Source organism: Petaurus breviceps, unplaced genomic scaffold (assembly GCF_028583685.1).
Source record: "Petaurus breviceps papuanus isolate PSGF00001 unplaced genomic scaffold, PetGlider_PUasm1.0 227, whole genome shotgun sequence".
NCBI lineage: Eukaryota > Metazoa > Chordata > Mammalia > Diprotodontia > Petauridae > Petaurus > Petaurus breviceps.
This window is the reverse complement of record NW_027185896.1, coordinates 15174689-15196542: the sequence shown is the minus strand read 5'-3', so window position 1 is coordinate 15196542 and position 21854 is coordinate 15174689. Positions and strand designations below refer to the sequence as shown.

Genomic DNA, 21854 nt, shown 5'->3' with positions numbered 1-21854 from the left:
GCTGGATTCTCTGTGCTTGGAGGCAGGACTGAGCCATCTAGGCAAGAATAACTGTCCTCCTGTGTCCTGAGTGCCCTTGCCCCTCCAGCCTTCTACTTTTTTCTAAGGAGCCAAGGGAGAGAAAGGTGGAAAGCAGAGGCCTTTCCTCTTGAACTCAGGTCTCTTTGTTTCCCACATGTGGCCCAGTCTCATTATCTTTGCTCCACACCAACAGACCAAGACCCCTTTGAGCCAAGGGGCAGTTTTTCCTGGAGTAAAGTGCAGCTATTTTCCAGATAACACAGGGAGATCACCAAGCGAGCAGCACAGCTTGTAGAGTCACATGGGGTGAATCCAGAAGAGAGGGGATTGGAGGGCAAGCTGATGGGCAGGGGAGGGAGCTGCTGCTGCTTTGCTTCACAGGTCACCAGTGCTGCCTTTGGTGCTGGCATGGGATAGCTTTGGGGGGGCCATGCAGGAGGTGGGGCTTCTACCCAGGATGGAGAGATGCTGCATTAGGCCTTTAGGTCTGTGGCTGTCCTGGCTCTGCAGGGTCACACCAAGAACAGAGGTCAATAAACATCTGCTAGAAGAACTTCTGAAGTTAGCTTCTTTTCTTTTTATCACACTCATCCTGCTAGAATGGATCTCAGGGAAGTTGTGGGAATAGGAAATTATTTTTCATTTAAATTATGTTCCTAGTATCACTAACCCAGAGAGCTAGAAGGGACTTTAGGGCTCATCTAGTCCAACCACTTCATTTCACAAATGAGGAAGTTAGGTGACCTCCCCAAGGTCACATAGGTAAATGGCAGAGCTAGATATGAATTCCCAGTGACTTCCAAGTTCAAGATCCACTTTGAGGCAAGGTGGACTGCACTGATGGATACCCATTCACAGTTATTTCTTGCTACTTTTAAAAAGCATAACTAGAAAGAAGCAGCATTTATTATTTCTTTCAGGTGGTTGAACAGGTCCTCTGGGGGTGGTGAAAATTCATTGATCTCTAGTGTCTGGAAATCTGGGTTTGTGATCAAGGATGCTAATACATCAGCAATTCGACTTAAATCAAAAGCTGCATGGTGGGTGCCCAACCCAGGGCTGTCAGTGCAAACATTTTCCACGGGTTTGGTCTCAGGAGCCTTTTCTAGGACAGAAATTCTCTTTTCTGCTATGACTTTGAGGAAGTTATAAAACTCTTTGTAATCAATTCCAGTGCATGATTTCATGATCACCTGAAGATGAGAAAGAAAAAATATTATGAGATTATGCTTTAAATGACACTTACTTCATTCAATAAAAATTTTGCAAGGACCCTTTGAGCATATACCCACCCTTTAGTTGGGAACCTCTGGGACAGAAACAGTTTAAGAAAGGCTCCTTGGTCTCAAGTAGCTCATAATTTAGTTGGAGAAAATTGATATAAAAATGTGACCACATAATGTCCTAAGGCAGTATTTGAATGCATGCCAAATAAAGAACAAAAGTGATAAATCACCTTAAGAGTTCAGAGGTGAATGTTCTACTGTATCTTAGTCTTTGCCTATGTGTCCTTGCTTTGACACACTTCAATCTGGTAATGAGATCAGACATTGTCACCATCATGCCTGGAGTTTAGAGGCTCTCTGATTTCCCAAGTTACTTTGGCCTGAACATAAATAAATCCTTTTTTCTCAATGTACCAGAGACCAGGATGGGGTTTTTACTAAGAAACGGAAGTGAAAAAAACAGAACCAAGACCAAAAAAAATGCAGGCTAAATTATAAAGCACAGATCCTTGATCTCAAGGTGGGTTGGTTAGCAGTTTATGAGGCACAAGGCCCCTGTTCCCATTTGTTGCTTTATCCTTCTCAGAGCTGGGTGCAAGACAAAGTTTTTAAGGTTCCTTTCCTCTGGTGAATAGTTTGTTTTTTCTCTGACAACTGCTGGGCATTACTGCTAGATGGTTGGGCTGGGGGCAACTTTCAAATGATTTTAAGAATGTATCTTTCCCAAGCCAGGCCTGCCTTATGATCCAGAAATAGGCAATTCAATCCAACCAAACAAACATAAAGCAGTAGAACTATGCTAGTCCTATAGGGAAACTCAAAAGGCCTTTGATCTTGTTTTGGTGTTTCCCTCAATGAAGCTAATTATAGCTCATCCGTTCTTGCCAACTTGTGAGACTCTTGAGCACGACTATCCCTTAAGTTCACCACAATTCACTCAGTGTGCTGGAGGCCTTCCTTGATTCCTCCAGACATTAGGATGCCAGTGGGGAACTATGGCTGTCCACTTGTCATTCCTCATTTCTGGCCATGTGATAACATCTTCCTGTGATATATGTCCTTAATGACATTATTTACTCATGTTTTCCTTTGAAGTTCCTCACTAGTTACATGGTAGAACCTACTAACACCAACAATGTCCTCTGTGAAATTTAATTTCGATTCTTCAGAAAGTGCTGCATTCCATCCCTTGATGTCATATAGCAACACTTGTAGGATGCTGGTATATGACAGATGGGCTTCTGTTACAAAGGCAAGTCTGGAGTCATTAAGATGCTTTACAGTTTCACAAAGTTCATTCTCCTGTGTAACTCTGGGCCCAAGATGTTGTCCATCATCATCATCTGTGCCAAGTATACATGCAAATGGACAAGCAAGTTTGTTCATGTAAATGCTTGTCATTGTCTGGGCAATAGCCTTCAACCAAGCAGCCTCTGGAAGACCATTCATCCACAGTGGATCCCTCTTCAACTTGGAACTTTGCAGACTGCTTTATCACAGCAGTGAATGCCTGTGGTGGCTGAGGTTTATGATCAGAGCTTATTTCTGTTATTAGGTCATTCAAGGTATCATAAACGATTTTTACCATATGGATGGGAAACATTGCTGGAAGAGGGCATTTAAGGTGGTCTTTTGTTCTACTCAATCAAATGCTTTTTCACAATCAACAAAACAAGCACAATAGAATCTTGTGTTCTTCACATCTTTTGTTTACAATTGTAAAATGGAAAAGATCTGACCCACTGCTGAATGTCCCTTGGGAAAGCCTGCTTGCTCCATATTAATACACCCACTAAGGATGCTGTTAGTTTGTGTTTAGATTGTGTATTAGACTCTAATAAAAATTCTGCATAGATGCAAAAGTAGGCCTATGGCTACTGATGTTCTCCCGGTTGCCTTTTTTTTTTGGTATTGATAAAGTCCTAGATTTTTTCACACCTTTGATCTTTCCCTCCCTTCGCAAGGGATACCTTGTGTATCCCTCCCTCGACAATCTCAAAACTGTGGCACTTCCAGTTTGGATCTCCTTTATATATACTTGGTCCACAGCTTTTTTGTCATTATTCTCTTTAGTATCAATGCTACCTTTCCTACAAGCACATTTAGGACCATGATGTAAAAGTCCCAGTGTGATGGTTTCATTGTCACGGATGATTAAGACAGTTTTTATAAATGCTCTTTGCAGACCTTTTCCATTTTCTTCTGCTTGTTGTCCTCCCATTTTTGTCTTTAAATGCCCTTGGGATGACTTTGCTTAGTTGGTCTTCTAGTTTTCTAGCCTGTTTTTTTTTCTGCTTTATGAGAAAACTTTTCTATCTTCATCTATTATCCTTCATAAAGATTTTACAAAGGAGTTTAAAATGCCTTTGGCCACCATTTCTCTCTGCTTGGCAAGCAAGTCAGAGGCTCTTTCTGGTCTTGTTATGGCAACTGATTTATTTTGCTTAAATTGCTGCATAAAGTTGTTACAACTTGTATCCATGTGATTTTTGTTGTTCATTTCCCAACCCCAACTTTCATTATCAATTGGTTGTTTGATTAGTTCAGAATAAAATTTTCAGTGGTATGCCATATCATTTTCTCGTTATTCTTCTATCTTTGCTCTGACAAGCTGGTGGTCTTAATTATATACAGAAAACTGACTGAGGAATAGCTTCCTCATCAATGGCAAGTCTATGAAAATTTGATCAATTTCATTTTTTGTGATGCTATTTGGTATCTGCCATGTCCAGAGACCACTAATTTTTTTCTCAAAGAGAATGTTCAAAATATAAAGATGTAAAGTTTCTGAGTGAACTTAAAGGGCTTGGCTTCTTCCCATCCTTTTTTTCTGAAACAAGCTTTCCAACCTATTTTCCACCATCCTTGCCTTTGCTCACTTTTGCAACAAAGTCACCGAGTATCAGAGTATACCTTGATTCAGAATTTCTATACCTCTTCACTCTGCAACTGATGTTCATGTTTAAGCTGTTATTTTCATGGTTTTGAGAATACTTTTCTTGAGTACTGTAATAGATGTCAAACATACATGAAGTGATGCTTCTTGTGGCCTTGGGGAACATGACAAAGCCAACTCTTTTGTCTTCAAGGGGTACCTGTGAATCATCCTTCCACTTAGTTGCAATTTCTTTTTGTCTTCTGGTTACATTTATAGTGAGAATGTCAATATTGTTATGATTCAGTTCCTCTAGCAGCATGCCAACTTGTTGGTCACTGGAGAATGACTTCATATCCAGAATATCCAAAATGAAAGTTTATAGACTATCTTTAAAACTATGTAAGTCTCAGCACCCCTGCCCCCTTTCCTGGCTACTCTGCTACTAACACGGAAGAAACAGAAAGGGGCTGCACAGAGTTGAAAGTCATTTTTTATGTTTCTTTGCTGGGACCAAGTGATGGGTCAATACCAAGTGATGAGTCTCTGGTGATAAACCTCTCCATATTTAGCTGGGTTGGTCCTCAGAAAACAAATTCATTCTACTATCAGAACTCAGAGTAACCTTCATGCTTCAGAGGCCCCTATCGATATAACAATTTTTTTTAAAAAAATGACATATATTCACTGTCTTAAGTAGGGCACCCTCTTTGCAGGAGGCAAGGAACCCACAACGAGACCCTTTCTAGGACTCTGGTTTTCACCCATGGTTTGAGAGAGGAAACCAGCAATATGATGATCTTGTCCCCGTCCTACCTGGCAGTGCTGATGCCAGTCTTCCATAGTGTCTCTCCACTCACGGATTTCCTGTTGCACAGCATCCAGTTCGGCCTGGAGGAAGTGCCACATGGTAGTTAGATTGCAGCCATTCATCCAGTTGTGATTAATGGAGATGGTATCATCCTGAAAGAATGATTCACAGGGAACTGGGTTACAATCAGTATTCAGAGGATCCCTAAATGGCCAGCAGAGGTTATCAAAGGGTGACATTCTGAAAGAGTTAACAGATACCAACAGCATTTAATCACCAGAAGACAGACTCCAAAGGAGATAATTCTCAAGTTTCATTCCTGTCAAGATAAGGAAAAGAAGCCAAGGATAGTGGTGCATGCTTGTGGCCCCTGCTGCTGGGGAGACTGAGGCATGCCCAGCTGTTGAGTGAGGAACTGAAATGCGGGAAGCCAGATTGGATATCTATGTTAAATCTGGCACCAACATGGTGAGCACCAAGATAAAGGGTCACCAGTCTGCTGGAGGGGTGAACCAATCCAGGACAGAAAAATTAGAGCACATTAAAGCTTCAATCAAAACTGGGACAAACTAGGCCTTTGGGTGTCTGTACCACTTCTAGCCTGGCTAAAATAGAGAGACCCTGTCTCAAAAAAAAAAAAAAAAGGTAGAGGACCGGAGACCAAATTTGTGCTATGATTAGCCTTTTACAAGTGCCTGTGAAAGTGTAAAGGCCCCCTAGAGAGGCATATGTCAGTTAACAATTTGATGGGCAACCAGGGCTGGAGGTAGAGTCTGAACCCAGGGCTTCCTGGTTCTAAGCCCAGCACTATAAGACACATCCCAATGAACCAAAATCTGTCACTGTGGTTTTTACCTACTGCTAATAGTTGTGTCCTTTGGAGCCTGACAGAACTGTCTAAACCTCGTTTCCACAGAACAGCCTTCCAATATTTGAAGACTGTTATGATGTTGCCACTAAATCCTTTCTTCCCTTCTCCAAGCTAAACATCTCCAGCCTTTTCAACTAATCGTCATGTGGCACAATCTTGAGGCCTTCTGCCATCTTGCTGCCTTCCATCAGATACTCTTTGTCTTATAAGTACCTTTGCTATAATATGGCCCTGGAACTAAATACAGAACACTCCTGAGGTGGTTTCACCAGGACAGAGTACAGTGGGATTATTATCTCGTTCCTTCTTTTTGGAGCAGCTAGGTAGCACAGTAGATAAGAGTGCTGGGATTGGAATCAGAAAGACTCTTCTTCTGGAGTTCAAATCTGGCCTTGGACACTTTTACTAGTTGTGTGACTCTGGGCAAATCACTTCACCCTATTTGCCTCAGTTTCCTCATCTGTAAAATCAATCTGGAGAAGGAAATGGCAAACCACTCCAGTATCTCTGCCAAGAAAACCCCAAATGGGGTCCTGAAGAGCTGGACATGACCGAAAAATGACTAAACAACCACCACCTTCTAGACATCATACTATTTAAAGTAGTCTAAGAACTCAGTGGCTTCTGTGGTTGCCAGGTCACACTACTGACTATACTGAGCTTGCAATCCACTAATTATCCAGCTGCTATATAGATACTGAATTTGAAGCTGACTTTTGGAACTCAAGAAAAAGGCATTTGTTTCTATGAATATTTCATCTTATCAATACTTTATTGAAATCTAGATCCATTAGAGCATTCTGCATGAGCTGTTATCTTCCTTTTCCAGATGTTCAGTCACCATCCATTGTCTGAAGTTTTAGGATTTTGGCAGGAGCTGAAGTTATGTTCACTGGTTTGAGGATTCCACTCTCTCTCTCTCTTTTTTTTTGGCTTTTTGGAGGGCAATTGGCGTTAAGTAACTTGCCCAAGGTTACGCGGCAATTTTTTTTTGTGTGGGTATTAAGTGTCTGAGGCCAGAACCGAACTTGGGTGCTCCTGACTCCAGGGTGAGCACTTTACTCACTGTGCCACCTAGCTGCCCCAATTCTCTCTCTCTTTTTAAACAGATACCACATAAGTCCTTTACTAGGATGTTTCAAAGATTGCTGACGAAGGTCATGCAACCACACCTAACAGTTCAGTACCCTGGGATGTACTTTGTTTGGCTCTGGTGACTTAGAATTCAAGGCCTCTGGGTACTCCTTTATTAGAATTTCCCAACTTAGGCTTTCATTTCTACTCAAGTCACTTTAATTCTATCTTTTCTAAAGATGTCCTTAGTACAGAAAACAGAAGCAAATTAAGTCAAGTCCTTCAGTCTGCTTTTTATTATGCAGCCCTCTCATCTTCTTCCGTTTGGTTGTTCTTAGATTTCCTAAACAGTCTCAGCTCATTCCAAGTTTTCTGACTCTTGCAGGCCTGTGTCATGGTTTTGGAATTCTTAGCCCATTCACCTCTGCAGCAGCCTTCTGAATACAAGCCTATAAAAAACCACACACACAAAACCTAAGTTGCTCTATGAATTCGTTGTTCATTCACGTTGTTCTCTTCAGGGTACTGTCCCTTTCCCTTATTGGAACTGTTTTCAGTGACTTGAGAACTTCCCATCCCTCCTGAGTTGATTCCCCACACAGATTTTTAGTAGAAGCTGGATTTGTGTAAGTAATTCTATTTAAGAACTCTCTTTTTACTTCGGAGTGAAGGGAAAAGGCCTGTAGCTCAGCATCCTTGTGGTCACTCCTGTTTTCCATAAACTGTACTCTCCGTTGCCTAGGAAGATGTTGTCCAGCTGCTGTTGAAGCCAGCCCAAGTTCATGCCCTGGCCTCAATCTGGTTTTTATAACATGATGCCTCAAGCTAGATGTTATGGGAGAGTCTGGACCAGGGGTGGGGAAACTGGTCTAGAAGACCACATGTGGCCTTGAGGCCACAGGTTCCCTGTCCCTGGTCTGGACCAAACTCATCCTGATGCTTCATTATGTAAAGCTTTTTCTTCCTGTTTGTTGATGTATTTAAAATGTTTTGATTCACCAAAAGGAAATGCAATGGAAATTCATAAAGAAGTTTACCCCAGTTACTTCTAATTGCTTAATAAACTCTGAGAAAATCTTACCTATTAACATAAATAAGTGATTTTGTTCCATGAAAGATACTACCTAGTCTTCCTCTAAACTCTTTACATTCTGATCTTCCTCAAAACAAGGCACATGTCAGACCACGTCTGGTTTTCCTTCCTTTATTTGTCATGAACTCTTAAGACAGAAAGGTCATCGTTTGCTTCCTCCCTGCTTGTGCTACCAAAGTTCCTTCTACTTCACTCATTAAGTTCCTCCTTGTTGATAAGAATCACATCCAGAGTGGTGCTTTTTCCATTTCTTGAAGTATAAAATTGTCAATGAGCAATCTAATAAATCATTAGCAGTTCTGCTTTTGGCCAAGAGCTCCAGTAGATGTTTGGATACTTAAGTCTCCTATCTCTACTATATGTCATGCTTTTCCATGCCCAAATCATGTTTCTATGTGTGATGTCATCGAGCTCTTCCTTCTGTCCAAGTGGTCAAGAGTGTACTGCCATGACACCCAAATGTTCTCTACCAGGTTCCCCTCCCTGGTTCCTGGATCTCCTCATGTGATAATCTTTTCATATGTGATACTTCTCCATCCCTACTTCCCTACTTCCAACTCTTTCTTTTGAATAAAACATACCTTTCAGGGTCCATATTCCACTCCCAGGTGTTAGCCTATCAGTCTTGGTGATATCTGTGAGATCATATTTGCCTCCTCATATTAGGATCTCTCATTAAACACCACCCCCTTTTTTTTAACCCATTCTTTGTGCATCTGAATACAGGCATCCAAGGTCATGGTTCTTATTAATGGCTCCTTTCTTTGACTTTTTCCTCCTATAAATTCCTTGGCTTCTCTACTGCTATTCTACCCACACTGTGGCTTCTCTCCTTGTTATTTAACTTGGTAGACATATACGCTCAAACAGTTGCCCCCTCCCCACCTTTCCTTTTCAGTTGCAGGCCCTGTGAGGCACATACATTCTTACTGGCCCTTCTCATGTATGCTCCAACCCTGGCCAACAGTTTGTTATTTCTGCACTTGAACATCTGACTCTGCACCACTCTTTTCAAGTGTATCTTATCTCCTCAACTCAAATGTGAGCTGCTAGAGGGCAAGTACTGTGCCTTTTCTTTCTTTGTTTTCTGGTCATCTGGCATAGGGCTAGGCACTGGCAAGCACTGAGATGTTGCTTTAGACCCAGACCCAGGGCAAGCCAGCTTCTTCAGGCCTTAGCGCCCCATCTGCAAAATGGAGGGGTGAGGTCGCTGACCTCCACAGCCTTTTCCTGCTCTTAATCTTATACTCTATGATCCTATAAAATGTTAATTTAAAATCAAAAACTACATGTAAGTGGGAAAAATATTATTAAAAAAAAGATGAAAAAATAAAACACACGGAAGATTTACATTCACAGCATTTTTGTGCGTAGAACAGCATTCATAGTGTTTTGAGGTTCAAAAGTATTTACATGTTATCTTCTCATGTGATCCTTATGGTAAGTCTTTGAAGCAGGTAGGTATAAAAGGCATGGTTATTCCCATGTCAAGAGTACATCTGAACCCAGGACCCATCTGTCTCTCAGTTAAATGAACAAAACCCATTCATTCTCTCAGCCTAAACTCAATTCAATGAACATCTAATAAACACTACTATGTGGGGGGGTCCCCTGACTTGGCATTGAGGATTCAAAAATCAAAAATGACAAAGAGCCTAACTTTAAGTGGTTAGAATAATTCTGAATTCATATTTCCATATGAAATCATATTTCTATAGCATTTAAAGTTCCACAAAGGTCACATTTGGTTCCTTCTAAAACCCTGTAGACAGTGCAGATATGATAATCTCTATTATTTTTACAGGTGATTAAATGAGATTCTAAGGGGTTAAGTAACTTGCCCTCAGTCACACAGCTAGTAAGTACTGGAGCTAGCTAGCATCCAGTGTGGAGAATAAAACATACATGCGTAATCATAATAACGAACATCTATAGAGTGCTTATGATGTGCCATGCACTGTGCTAAGCATCTGATCTGCACAACAACCCTGGGACGTAGGTGCTATTATTATCTCCACTTTACAGTTGAGGAAACTGAGGCAAACAGGTGACGCAGGGTCACCCAAGGTTCAAGCCGAATTTGAACTCACATCTTCCTAACTCTAGGTCCAGTGCTAAGGAGAAGTCCAGACAAAGTGTTAGGAGAAATCTGTGGTGGAAGATATCTGTAATATAAGGACAGAGAATAAAGGAAAGCTTAACAGAGAAGGCTTCATGGATCTTACCAGATTGTAAACCTGATGGTGCCATCCACTGGGGACAAAGATCATCTCCCCAGCTTCTTGGATGATTTCAATAGGTGGACAGCACTGGGGGTACCTGGGGTACACTTTGATGTCCAGGAGGGCAGAGGAAGTAACATCATAGGGCAGGTTCCCATGATAATCCCGGAGACTCTCTTCTTGCCCTGGGGGGTAGAGTAGCCACCTCTTCCTTCCACAGACGTTGACAGACCAGCTGTAGGAGCGGAAGACGTCAGCATGGAACGGGGTCCTGTGGAGTAAGCCAATGAGCTACACTATGAATTTTATTCAGTTTAAAAATAAATTTCCTGTGGCACAAAACAAGGGAAAGTTTAGTCCCATCTTTCATATCCATAAAACCTTAACCAATCTTCCCATCATAGGTGTCAAGGTAATACTGATGATACTTCAAAATCTGTGAACATTAGTAGGAGAAAAAGACCTAGATCTGAGCTGTGTCTCTGATACCAGCTATGTAACCTTGAGTAAGTCACATTATATTCTTTATTTTTAGTTTCCTCATCTGTAAAACGGGGCTGATACACTATTGCACAGAGCAGGTGAGAAAAGTACTTTGTAAATCTTAAAGCACTTTGTGAACTGTTATTATCAATAGCCTGCAAAAAAAGTTCCAATTTTGTAGATTTTTTTTTTTCCATTTGCTGTTACAACTGTTTCTTGAATGATTCTTTCAGTCTTTCATTTAGCTTCTGTTGCCTTCTTAAGTCAAGTGATAAAATTTATACTGAGGAAAAAATGGGCAAGAATAACCAAACGAGAGGGGGCTGAGCCAAGATGGCAGCAGAGAAGCAGGAAAACTCCCTATGTTCACTCCATAACCACCTCAAATGCCTATAAAAAATTACGCTAAACAAACTTTAGGGCTACAGAACCCACAAAGTGACAGAGAGAAACAAACCTCCTGCTGAAGACAGCCTGGCAGGTGGACAGGAAGGGTCCATTGCAGCACGCTGGGAGCAGAGCCCAGCCCACAGTGAGCCCGGGGTTTTAGCCTCAGGGCACCATGACCAGCAGCAGCTGGAGGGTCTTCAGGAGAGTAGATCACCAGCAGCTGTGGCGGTTTCCAGAATTATCAACCCATAAATGCCAAAGACAAAGTGAGAGGTCAGTGTAGACTTCGAGGGAACAGAGAGTCCAAGAGTGTGGTTCGGCCTTTGCCCCCGGAGGGAGAAGCAGCTGAGGTGCTGCAGCTGTGCAGCTGCCACCGCCTGGCTGCTTCAGAGCTCCTGGCCTGCAGATTATAGGGGGACTAAGCAACCAGTCTGAGGGGTAATCGCTCTTGCTTTAACCTGCTTGGTTTAGGGTGAAGGTCCTGGGGTATGTGACCAGGTGTCAGAGCCAGTGAAGGCTTTAGAGAGGGCAGCCAACTAATAGCTCTGGCAGCTGTGAAAATCCCAGAGATTTGGGGCAAAGCTCTCCTCTCTGGAAGCAGAGTTCTACTGTGACAAAAAGCTCAAAAGTCAAGTAAGTGACTAGCAACATGAGCAAGCAAAGGAAGCAAAGCAAGTACAGCACAGCAATCCAACTTTAGATTCCTATTTTGGGGACAAAAAGGATCAAAGCATGGAACAGGAGGAAGACAATCAAGTCAGAACTCCTGTACCAAAAGCTTCCAAGAAAAATACGAGCTGCTTACAGGCCATAGAGGAGCTTAAGAAGGATTTTGAAAAACAAATAAGAGAAGTGGAGGAAAAATTGGGAAGAGAAATGAGAATGATGCAAGTAAATCATGAAAAGAGTGTCAACAACCTGACTGAAGAAAATAACACCTTAAAAAATAGACTAACTCAAATGGCGAAAGAGACTCAAAAAGGCAATGAGGAGAAGAATGCCTTAAAAAGTCGAATTTGCCAGATGGAAAAAGAATCTCAAAAGCTCACTGAAGAGAATCATTCCTTCAGAATTAGACTGGAGCAAATGGAAGCTAGTGAAATCAAGATACTATTAAACAGATCCAAAAGAATGAAAAAATAGAAGGCAATGTGAAATATCTCATTGGAAAAACCAAGGACCTGGAAAATAGATCCAGGAGAGATAATTCAAAAATTATTGGACTACATAAAAGCCATGATCAACAAAAGAACCTAGAAATCATCCTTCAAGACATTCTCAAGGAAAACTGCCCTGATGTTTTAGAAGCAGAGCGCAAAATAGAGATTGAAAGAATCCACCAATCACCTCTTGAAAAAGATCCCATAAAGAAAACTCCTAGGAATATTGTAGCCAGGTTCCAGAATTCCCAGATTAAGGAGAGAATATTACAAACAGACAAGAAGAAACAATTTGAATATTGTGGAAACACAATCAGGATAACACAGGACCTGGCAGCTTCTGCATTGAGGGACTGAAGGCCTTGGAATATGACATTCCAGAGGTCAAAGGAGCTGGGATTAAAACCAAGAATCACCTACCCAGTAAAACTGAGTATCATGTTTTAGGGGAAAATATGGTCATTCAATGAAATAGAGGACATTCAAGCATTCTTGATGAAAAAACCAGAGTTGAATAGAAAATTTGGCATTCAGATACAAGAAGCAAGAGAAGCATGAAAAAGTAAACAGGGAAAAGAAATCATAAGGAACTTATCAAAGTTGAACTATTAACATTCCTACATGGAAAAACAATAATTGTAACTTATGAAACTTTTCCCAGTATGAGAATAGTTGAAGGGAATATATATATATATATGTATATGTATATGTATACACACATATATGTCTATATAGGAGGGTATATGGGCATATGAATACATATGTGTGTGTATATATGTGTACAGGTATACATAGACAGAGGGCACAGGACCAATAGAATAGGAAGGCATGATACTTAAAAGGTGAAACTGAGAGGTGAGAGAAGAATATAATGACAGGAGATGGGGAAAGACAGAATGGGGTAAATTATCTCATATAAAAGAGGTAAGGGAAAACTGTTACAATGGAAGGGAAGAACAGGAAGGCAAAAGGGAATGGATAAACCTTACTCTCATTGAATTTGGCTTAGGGAGGGAATGACATACACACTAAATAGGGTATCTCACCCTACAGGAGAGTAGGTGGGAAGGGGATGAGAGGGAAGGTTGGGGGGGGGGCGAAGAGAAGTTAGAAGCATACACTTTTTAAAAGGGACCGGGTCAAAGTAGAGAATAGAATGTGGGGGGCAGGATAGGATAGAGGAAATATAGTCTGTCTTTCACAATATATTCACTATGGAAATATTTTGTGTAGCTACACTGTACAACTTATATCGAATGCTTATCTTCTCAGTAAGGGTGGGTGACAAGGGAGGAAGGGAAAGAATCTGGAATTCTAAGTTTTGAAATCAAATGTTTAAAAAAAACTATTATTATTATTTACATGCAACTCTGAAATAAGATATATAGGCACTGGGATATAGAGATCCATCTTGCCCCACTGGAAAGTCAGAGGGGGAATGAGGGAGGATATAGGAGAGAGCAGATTGGGGGAGGGGATATACAGCGGGATCATTGTTTTGGTGTGGTGGGTAGGAGAAAGACAGGGAGAAAATTTGCAACTCAAAATCTTGTGTAAATGAATGATGTAAACTAAAAGTAAACATAAAATTTAATTAAAAAAATAAAATTAAAAATTAAAAAAAAAGAATAATCAAAGGATTATGGGGGCAAAGAAGTTATTTGTATTCTTACACCTCAAATTATGTTATAAAATGGTTATTATCAAAACCATTTGATACTGGATTAAAAAAAAAACCCAGAAAATAAATGAGTAGACCAGCAGAGATAAGAAAAGATCAATACATCTGGTCCTTAGATCCAAACATGCAGCATTTGGCAGGTGGGTGAATCCCAAACTTCGCTTAGGTCTATTCTGAAGGGTAGAGTCCACTCTTATCTGGATTCAGAAAAGGAAGGCATGCAGTGACTGCTTCTCATAGATGAGAAGGGTAAATGATGGTCAAGCTTAGGTTGGAGGGGATCTCAGTATGAATTAGCTCAATAAATTTAGGCCCACCTAGTCTGGGGTAGATTTTTTTCATATGCACTTACCTTGTAAGGTAATTCTGAATTATTTTCTGAATTTGCATGTAACTATAAATTCTGTTTTTTGTTTTGAATATCCTCCTAAAACACATTCCCATGGTTTTGAATGGGAATGAGGGGAGGAAAAAGAAGTGGATGCTGAGAAGGCAGAACATGTACTGAACAACAGCAGCAATGTCAGGAACAGAGGGGTGGTAGGTATGTAAATATATTTTGGATATACTTATTTCTGGACTTGAGAAGCCATAAACGTTTAATTTAGAGGCCAGGAATCAGGAAATTTTAGTAAGGAATATAAGGTGACAGAGCCCCTGGCCTAAACTTTGAACTGGCTGTGAAAGGTGGAGGAGCTGCGATCCCAAGTACCTGCAGACCAATGATTCCCAAGGACCAGGACCAGATCCTTCAGGGACCAGGGATGAAGGATGCTTAGGATTTAGGCAAAACAGAAAGGCTAGAGAAGGCACACCAGATAAGGGGGAAATGGCAAAGGACATGAGCAGAGGTACTGAGGCAGGAAACCATAAGGTATGTTTAGAGGGCAGTCAGCCTACCTAGACTAGAAGGTTGTCTGTATCAGGGAACAGTGGAAGGAAAGGAGAAAAAGGTAGGTTCCTAACATTACAGAGGACAGGAAAATGTTGTTATAAAGAATAAGGGATTTATTTCCTAGCTATGAGGAAGCCACTGAAACTTATTGATGAAGAGAGTGATAATGAAAAGTGGTATTGTAGGAAAGATGTCTCCATGGGATACTGAAGTGATCTTGGGTTATAAAGGCCATCTCAGCAGAGCACAGGGATAGCAGGTGCTGTCACACTGGGAAGGCCTGTACTAGCCTTGGGAGTCACATTGTATCCAAATTCTGAGGACCAGCCTAGCAAGAAACCAAAAGGCTCATCACCACTCAGTTAGTCATGGTGGTCAAGGTCACCCAAGTGCCTGGCAGTAGTGGGCAGTGCAGACTGGAGGGAGCAGAGCCTGAAGCTCCCCCATAGAGCTGAAGATACCCCACATGCCCCACCACCACCAAGAGTCCAAAACACAGTTTTACCATGATCCTTTTGGCCCCATGTAAACAAAACGATAATCATCCACCGCCAGTTCATCCCAGTACTCGTTCAGCCAATCAGATGAGAAATACACCGGTGTGGTGTATATATGGTGGTCTGGGAAACTCCTTAGAAGAGAAAAGACAGGGGGAGAGAAAACACGGGAGGAGGTCACCCCATGCAGTTCTATAGCTTTTAGTGCCCATCTTCTTTCCTTGGATAAATTTTCCCAAGTGCAGGAGCTGTCCTTGACCCCCCCTTCTTTCTCATGCCCCAGATCCAATGAGCTGCCAAGTCTTGTTGATTCTACCTTAACAGCATCTCTCACACATCCACTCATACAGCCACCATTCAGCTCTGCCCTCTCACTAGGAGCACTGTGACTCCTTTGCAATGCTCCACATTGGCCCTGGCCTCCAGGCTCACCTCTCTCCAAAGTTGCCATGGTGAGATTCCTAGAGCACAGACCCTATCTGACCACATCACTCCCTGGCTCAGTAACCCCAGTGGCCAAACTCGTGATTAGCCCTGGAAGCCCTTCACGGCCCAGCTCCAACTGACTTTTGTAGGTTCTTGTCACACGTGCCTCCCCTTCATACACACTGCAGTGTCCAGTCAGACTAGCCCCCTCTGACCTCCATGGCTCCCCCATGCCTGACCATGCTCCTTCCTCACTTCCACTTCTTAGAATCCCTAGTTTCCTTCAAAGCTCAGCTCAAGTAGCTCCTCCTACATGGAGGCCCCTCCTGGTGCCCTGGGATTAGCTTATCCCGTCCTCCAAATCACTTTGCAAGCTCTCTGAGGGCAGGGGCAATTTCATTTCTGTCCTTGTGCAAGGATGAGGGCTGAGGAATCAGTCATCCCACTCCACATAAAATAATTGGCAAAAACCCCACTCTAGCCCTGGTACCTCAATTAGGTGAGAATATCAGTCATAGAACAGCATTAAACTTGGTACAGAAAATCCTGATTAATTTGGAAGGAACAAAAGTTATTGATGATGCTATGTGGAAAGTATATTGGGACTGGCTGATGAGCCTTAGTCATGCCTTATGGGTCTTACAGAAAATAGCAGGCCAGTTTAGAATCCAGGATTTTAGTGGTGGGATAACCCAGGGGGTGGGGATGGGTGGGGGAACTCCAGCTAATCTGGCAAAAGAGAATTCCTTTAGGGTTAGGGGGTGGGTAGGAGAGAAGTCTCTTTCTCATCTCTTGTCCTCTTACCTGATAATCAATGGGGGAAGCACAGTGGGGGCTCCTGAGCTCTACTTCTAGAAAAGCTTCACCCAACCTAGAAACCTCAGAAGAAGAAGAAAAGCAGCCCACTGCCCTTTGGGGACCTATTATTTAATTGGCATCGGGAACTCTCAGATAAGTAAATTGTCTCTACCAATACAGATCAGCATGTTCTCTGCAAGCTATAGCTTTAAGAGATGTCTGGAGCAGCCAGAGCCTAAGCTGCCCAGGTTTACATAGCCAGAATGTTAGAGGGACTTGAATCCAGGTCCTGATGGTCTTGAGGCTGTCTCTAGCATCTACACCATGCTGTTTTCTTTACACGTGGCCAATGCTTCAGAAATGCCTGCTGATCGATGGTCTAGATACCAATGTAACTTCCTATTAGAAATGGTTGACTCAGGAATGGGCTGGAATCCTACAGTACACACTTATTCCTGGAGGGCACTGTGGTAGAGTGGAAAGAACATGGAATAATCAGAAAGCCTAGGTTCTAGCCCCAGTTTGGCAATAAACTATGGAAAACTAGAGAAGTGCCTTAGGGCCTTCATCTTCAAAATGAGAGAGAATTGGACCAGGTGGTCTCTAAGGTCTCCTCTCATGCTGACGTTGCATAATTCCAAATCAAGATTGTGTTCTCATTATTTTTACAGAAAACTTTGCAAAAAAATAGAGACCAGCATATGACAAGAATCTAGACAAGTCAATACAGATGGATGGACCCTGGAAGGATGAGTGGCTACTGAAGATAGTGTGAGGGGCAGCTGAGAAGGGGCAATAGGGAGCAAACAATATACCTAATTGCTCATTTTCCCCTTTTCACTCCCCTTCAATCTTCACTGGTTTGGTAAAGGCTGACTGTTTAGTAAGTGATTTGAATGCAACTGTATATAACACTTATATAGGTATTATAATTCAATATGATGTCTTTTGTTATAAGTATGTTTGGTAGACAAGGTTAAAATGATCATCTGGATCTTTGCTCCACATTTCAACATTATTGTAGAAAAATCACTATTTCTGTCATCATTTTCTTGCTCAAAAACCCTAATGGCTCCCCACTCCAAGAATAGTAATTATACTATTTCTGTAGCTTTCAATTGAAGGCCAACAACACTTGGTAAGTATAACACCTGGTCTTAATCCACCTACTGTACCTAGGCAGAAGGTAAAGTGTTATAAGAGAGATAAAAAGTGCTCTGGGAGTGATCATTTAAGGCCACTTGCATCAGGTAAGGTTTTATGGAACTGGCATTTGAACTTGGCCTTAAAATATTTTGACAAATGGAACACTATGAAATCAGGTATGTGAGGGCTCTTTCATGAATTCTTATTGGATCGTTTAAACCCTTTCTAAAATCTCTCTCCTCTGAACTTCTATTGTACGTAATGTTTCTTTTATTTTAAAACTATTTATTTTTGAGCATTCATTCTTTACAAATTTTGACTTTCAAATTCTCTCTCTCTCCTGTCCCTACCCCAACCAATGAGAAGAAAAGAAATGCAACTGCACAAATTGGCACTTGGAACACATTGTCTTGGAGGAGCTTTGAGTCATCTTGTTACGCTTACATAGTTCTTTCATGACACCTCCAAATTGTTTCAATAGTTTAGGGTATAATTCATCTGGGTCATTTAGGACAGTCAGATATTTTCTCTTATTATCACTTCCCTTCATCTTGGGCTTCAATAAATCATAAAACGTCAGAGAAGGAAGGGACTTACCTAGTCCAATGCCCTCAACTTTAGGTCCAAATGAAAAAGTTCCTCTCATCATTTCCTCTACTCTGAAGATAAATTTATCAATATACAAGCTGAGACTTTATCAGATATTTTGAATTTTAGCAAAATAAGATCTGAGAGCTCCTCTATGGACAATGTCAATGACAGGGAGAAGAGAGGAGATGATTCCCATTTTAATTGAAATTTTTAACCATTTCACTGACAGACTTCCTTCAGAGAGTACATGGCCATGTCACTAAGCCCTCTCCCCTAATCTTCCTTCAAGGTTTCGGTCAGGTGCCATTACATGAGAAAGGCCTTCTCTTTGCTGCTACTACTCTCTCTCTCCTCAAATTACCTTTATTAAATTCTACTCCTGCCTTTTGTTTTTCCATTACAGTCAATTTCTGGTGCATGGTAAAATGGATTTGTCAATTTTCAGAAAACTGACAAAGGTCAAGTCAGTACTCGTTGGTCTAGCAACACTGTGCCTTTTACCTACACAGATGCCAGTCCTTGAGGTAGAGACATCCCTTGGCAGAAGAGTGGTTACCCTGGATGTGTTCTCTCCAGTAGCTTATATAATCCCTCAGTGGGATCTGTTCTTTTGGATTAGAGTTGTATTCCTGGACACTGCAGTTTGCGACAGGAACTACTGCATCCCCTGCAACAAACACAGATCTTACTTACCAGCTTGCCGGAAGACAGCACTAGCTGAGCTGCTCCTACCTTTGAAGCTCTTCCCACCCTCCTCTAGAAGGCCTTTGCCCCTCTTCTTCCTACTAGGAGACAGGCAGCTACGCAGAGCATGTAAGGAGGGCTTGTGTTCAAACCCTACCTCAGGCACTTACTAGCTGTGATTCTGGGCAGGGCACTTACCCTCTGTCTTGTTTCCTCAACTGTAAAATGGGGATAATAACAGCACCTACCTCCCAGGCTGCTGAGTGGATAAAATGAGAAAAAATTTGTAAAAAGCCCCGAGGACAGTGTCTGGCACATAGTAAGTGCTTAATAAAAGGCTGTTAGAGAACTTCCCCCATGGCCCTATCCAAAATGAAAAGCAATGACCCTCTGCACACTTTGGACCCTCCCTGAAAGAGCTTAGGATACACTTAGGGAGAAAAGACAAACCCATGTAAATCAATATATTACCTTTTCTTTATATTAGTCACTCAGGATCTTAAGAGTACACAGCTGGGAACCAAACCAACTCTGAGATAAAAGAACAGTCAGATTTCAACATGCTATGGAGAGGACTTTATAAAAAAATCAAATATGTGACTTCATTGGTACTCAGCAACTGCTCCATTAAGGCCTAGTCTGATAAGCTGTCTTGCGCTCCCGGGATTAAGTTACTCACCCAGGGTCACTCAGTCAATGTGGGAAGATTGGAAGGAAGGGAGGAAAAGGTGGCAGGTAAATGTCTCTAGTATGGGATGGTATAAAGACCACTTGACCCAGGAGTCCAAATCCAGTGGCAGGATTTGAACTTTGGTTTCATCCATTCATCTATGAGATGAATATACTACTTGCTAGGGTTACCTTATCCTCAACATGGATGTGAAAGCATGCAAACTGCTATAAAAACTTAAGCTGTATTTACCTCATTTTATGCTCCTTCAGTGGAAGGAAAGACTCCCTACCTATGTTTATAAACAACGAGTGAGCTGCTGACCAGGTTTATTTTTAATGAGTTAGATGCTTTCAGCACTCCACTTTTTATTTTACATTTATTTTATTCCTTTTTCTTGGACATTTGTTTGTATTCTTTCCTCAAAAATCATCCTGTAAACTCTCTGAAGGTAAAGACTAAATCATTTACATTCTATTGGGTAATTCCTCACAGTACATCTAGACCTTGCTTTAAAAAAATTAAGGAACCATAAATCAGATCTTGACCATATCATTAAAAAAGCAGTAAGTAGGTTAAAGCTACTAAGCTGCTGTTTACAGAGTGGATGCATCTCCCTGGGGTGCAGAGCTGAGTGTCTTGTGAAAGTGGAAAGGCCCCTGGACTTGGCAGTCAGGGGACCTAGGTTCTAGTCCTAGCCCTGTCATTTACTACTTTGAGACATTTGGGCCTCTCTTTCTGCACTAAGTCTATGGTCCAGACACTGGAAAGCAGCCTGATGAATCTCTCTGTAATGAAGCAAGCTTCCCAAGGGGCTTCCCCTGGGTCTCTGGCTTCCTTTGAGTTGTGTGTCCTTAGGGAAGTTTTGTCTACACTTCCAGATCTTGTGTCCAGGTCCAAGACACTGACAACAGGGACTTGCTAACTGATTGTTGAAGGTGTTTTCCTCTAAGGACAATCATACCCATCAGTGTTTGCCCCTTACACTGAACCATTTTTGGCTGAAATGCTTACCAAAATTCCAAAGAAGGTGATCAAAGTTAGGTTTCCCATCCTGGGTTACCCAGTATTTCCTGCTTCCCCAGTCCTCGGTGAAGGCAGAGGAGAAAACACAGGGAAAATTTGGGAGCAGGTACCCTTTGAAAAAGTCCAAGTATGTGAAGGATTCTGCCTTGATATAGTCAACACTGGCGTGGGGCTGGCAAAACTTCTCATAGGCCAGCGGTGATCCCTGATGTCTGTCAAAGAACTTGTTGGCATATACATAGGTTTCCCAATCCATTTCGACCGAGTCACCACCTGGGCACATCAGGTGTGAGGCTAGTTCCTGCTTGACCAAGAAGAGGCCATCCTAGCCTTTATTTCTCTATCTGGCTCAACAAATTGTTTCCAGCCAGATTTCTGGACCCTTCTGGCTAAGGGGAGGCTTGCAATGCTTTAGATGGTGTGTAGGTATTCCCACCAACAAAGGATGTTTCCAAAGCAGAAGTAGGAAGGACGGGAAACCAGGAGGCTCTTGCTGGGGACACAAAGCTGGTCATCCTGAGGAACGCGCTGTAATGACCTCGGCTGAGGAACCTAGGAGAGGAGTAGAGACAGAGGAAACAAGTTAACAGCGTTTCTGAACTTCAGCCCTGCGGCGGGGACACAGCTTGCTCACTAACAGTCGGTGGCATGTATTTTCTCCCCCATCCCCCACTCCTCCCATCCCCCACGGGCTGTGAACAGGACCTGTCTCGTACGTTTCTCTGCATCCCCAGCGCTTTGTTGGGTGCCTGCAGGGCACACAGCAGGCGCTTAATAAGTGCTTACTGGCTGTCTGACATCGCCCAGTCCAAACGCGTCATTACAAAACAAACGAAACCGACCACAGACCCAGAGAGGGAGTGAGACTTGCTGGAGGTTTCACAGCAAGTGGTGGGCAAAGCTGGCATTCGAACTGGAGACGCGGGACTCCAGGGTCTAGTTCTTGCTCTACACAGGATTGCCCCCTACTTACAAAAAGAAAAAAAGTCTCCACCAGACGCGGCAATTTTGACTGCGACACTCTGAGTGAGGCCCCGCTACAGCAGAGGGATGACAGAAGTCATACAGCCGGGAAACAGGTACTGCAGTGAGCCTGCCTGCGCATGCGCACGACCGCCTCTCTTACTCCGCCCCACTGTTTGTGAGCCATTTCCGTGCTGGGCTCGTAAGGGTCGGCCGAGGAGGGAAGCAGTCTAGGAACTTTGAAGCCTGGG

At 42.3% G+C, this 21854-nt stretch overlaps 2 protein-coding genes across 4 annotated transcripts in view; one reads left to right on the top strand and one right to left on the bottom strand.

The window, feature by feature from the left end:
• Nucleotides 1-574, top strand: part of ALS2CL (ALS2 C-terminal like) — a 60708-nt gene extending 60134 nt beyond the window's left edge. For all 3 annotated transcript variants that reach the window (XM_069095892.1, XM_069095893.1, XM_069095891.1), the window contains exon 27: nucleotides 42-574. The gene's annotated coding sequence lies outside the window, so the exon portion shown is untranslated. The remainder of the gene's footprint in view (nucleotides 1-41) is intronic.
• A 307-nt stretch (nucleotides 575-881) lies between these two features.
• Nucleotides 882-21815, bottom strand: JMJD4 (jumonji domain containing 4). Its single transcript, XM_069095895.1, has 7 exons — nucleotides 21614-21815; nucleotides 20629-21192; nucleotides 18762-18927; nucleotides 15308-15433; nucleotides 10197-10464; nucleotides 4939-5085; nucleotides 882-1214 (listed from the first exon to the last, which is right to left on the bottom strand). The coding sequence occupies exons 2-7, from the start codon at nucleotides 20921-20923 to the stop codon at nucleotides 909-911; spliced, it is 1308 nt and encodes a 435-aa protein (XP_068951996.1). The 5' UTR covers nucleotides 20924-21192; nucleotides 21614-21815; the 3' UTR covers nucleotides 882-908.
• Between the last annotated feature and the right edge of the window lie 39 nt (nucleotides 21816-21854).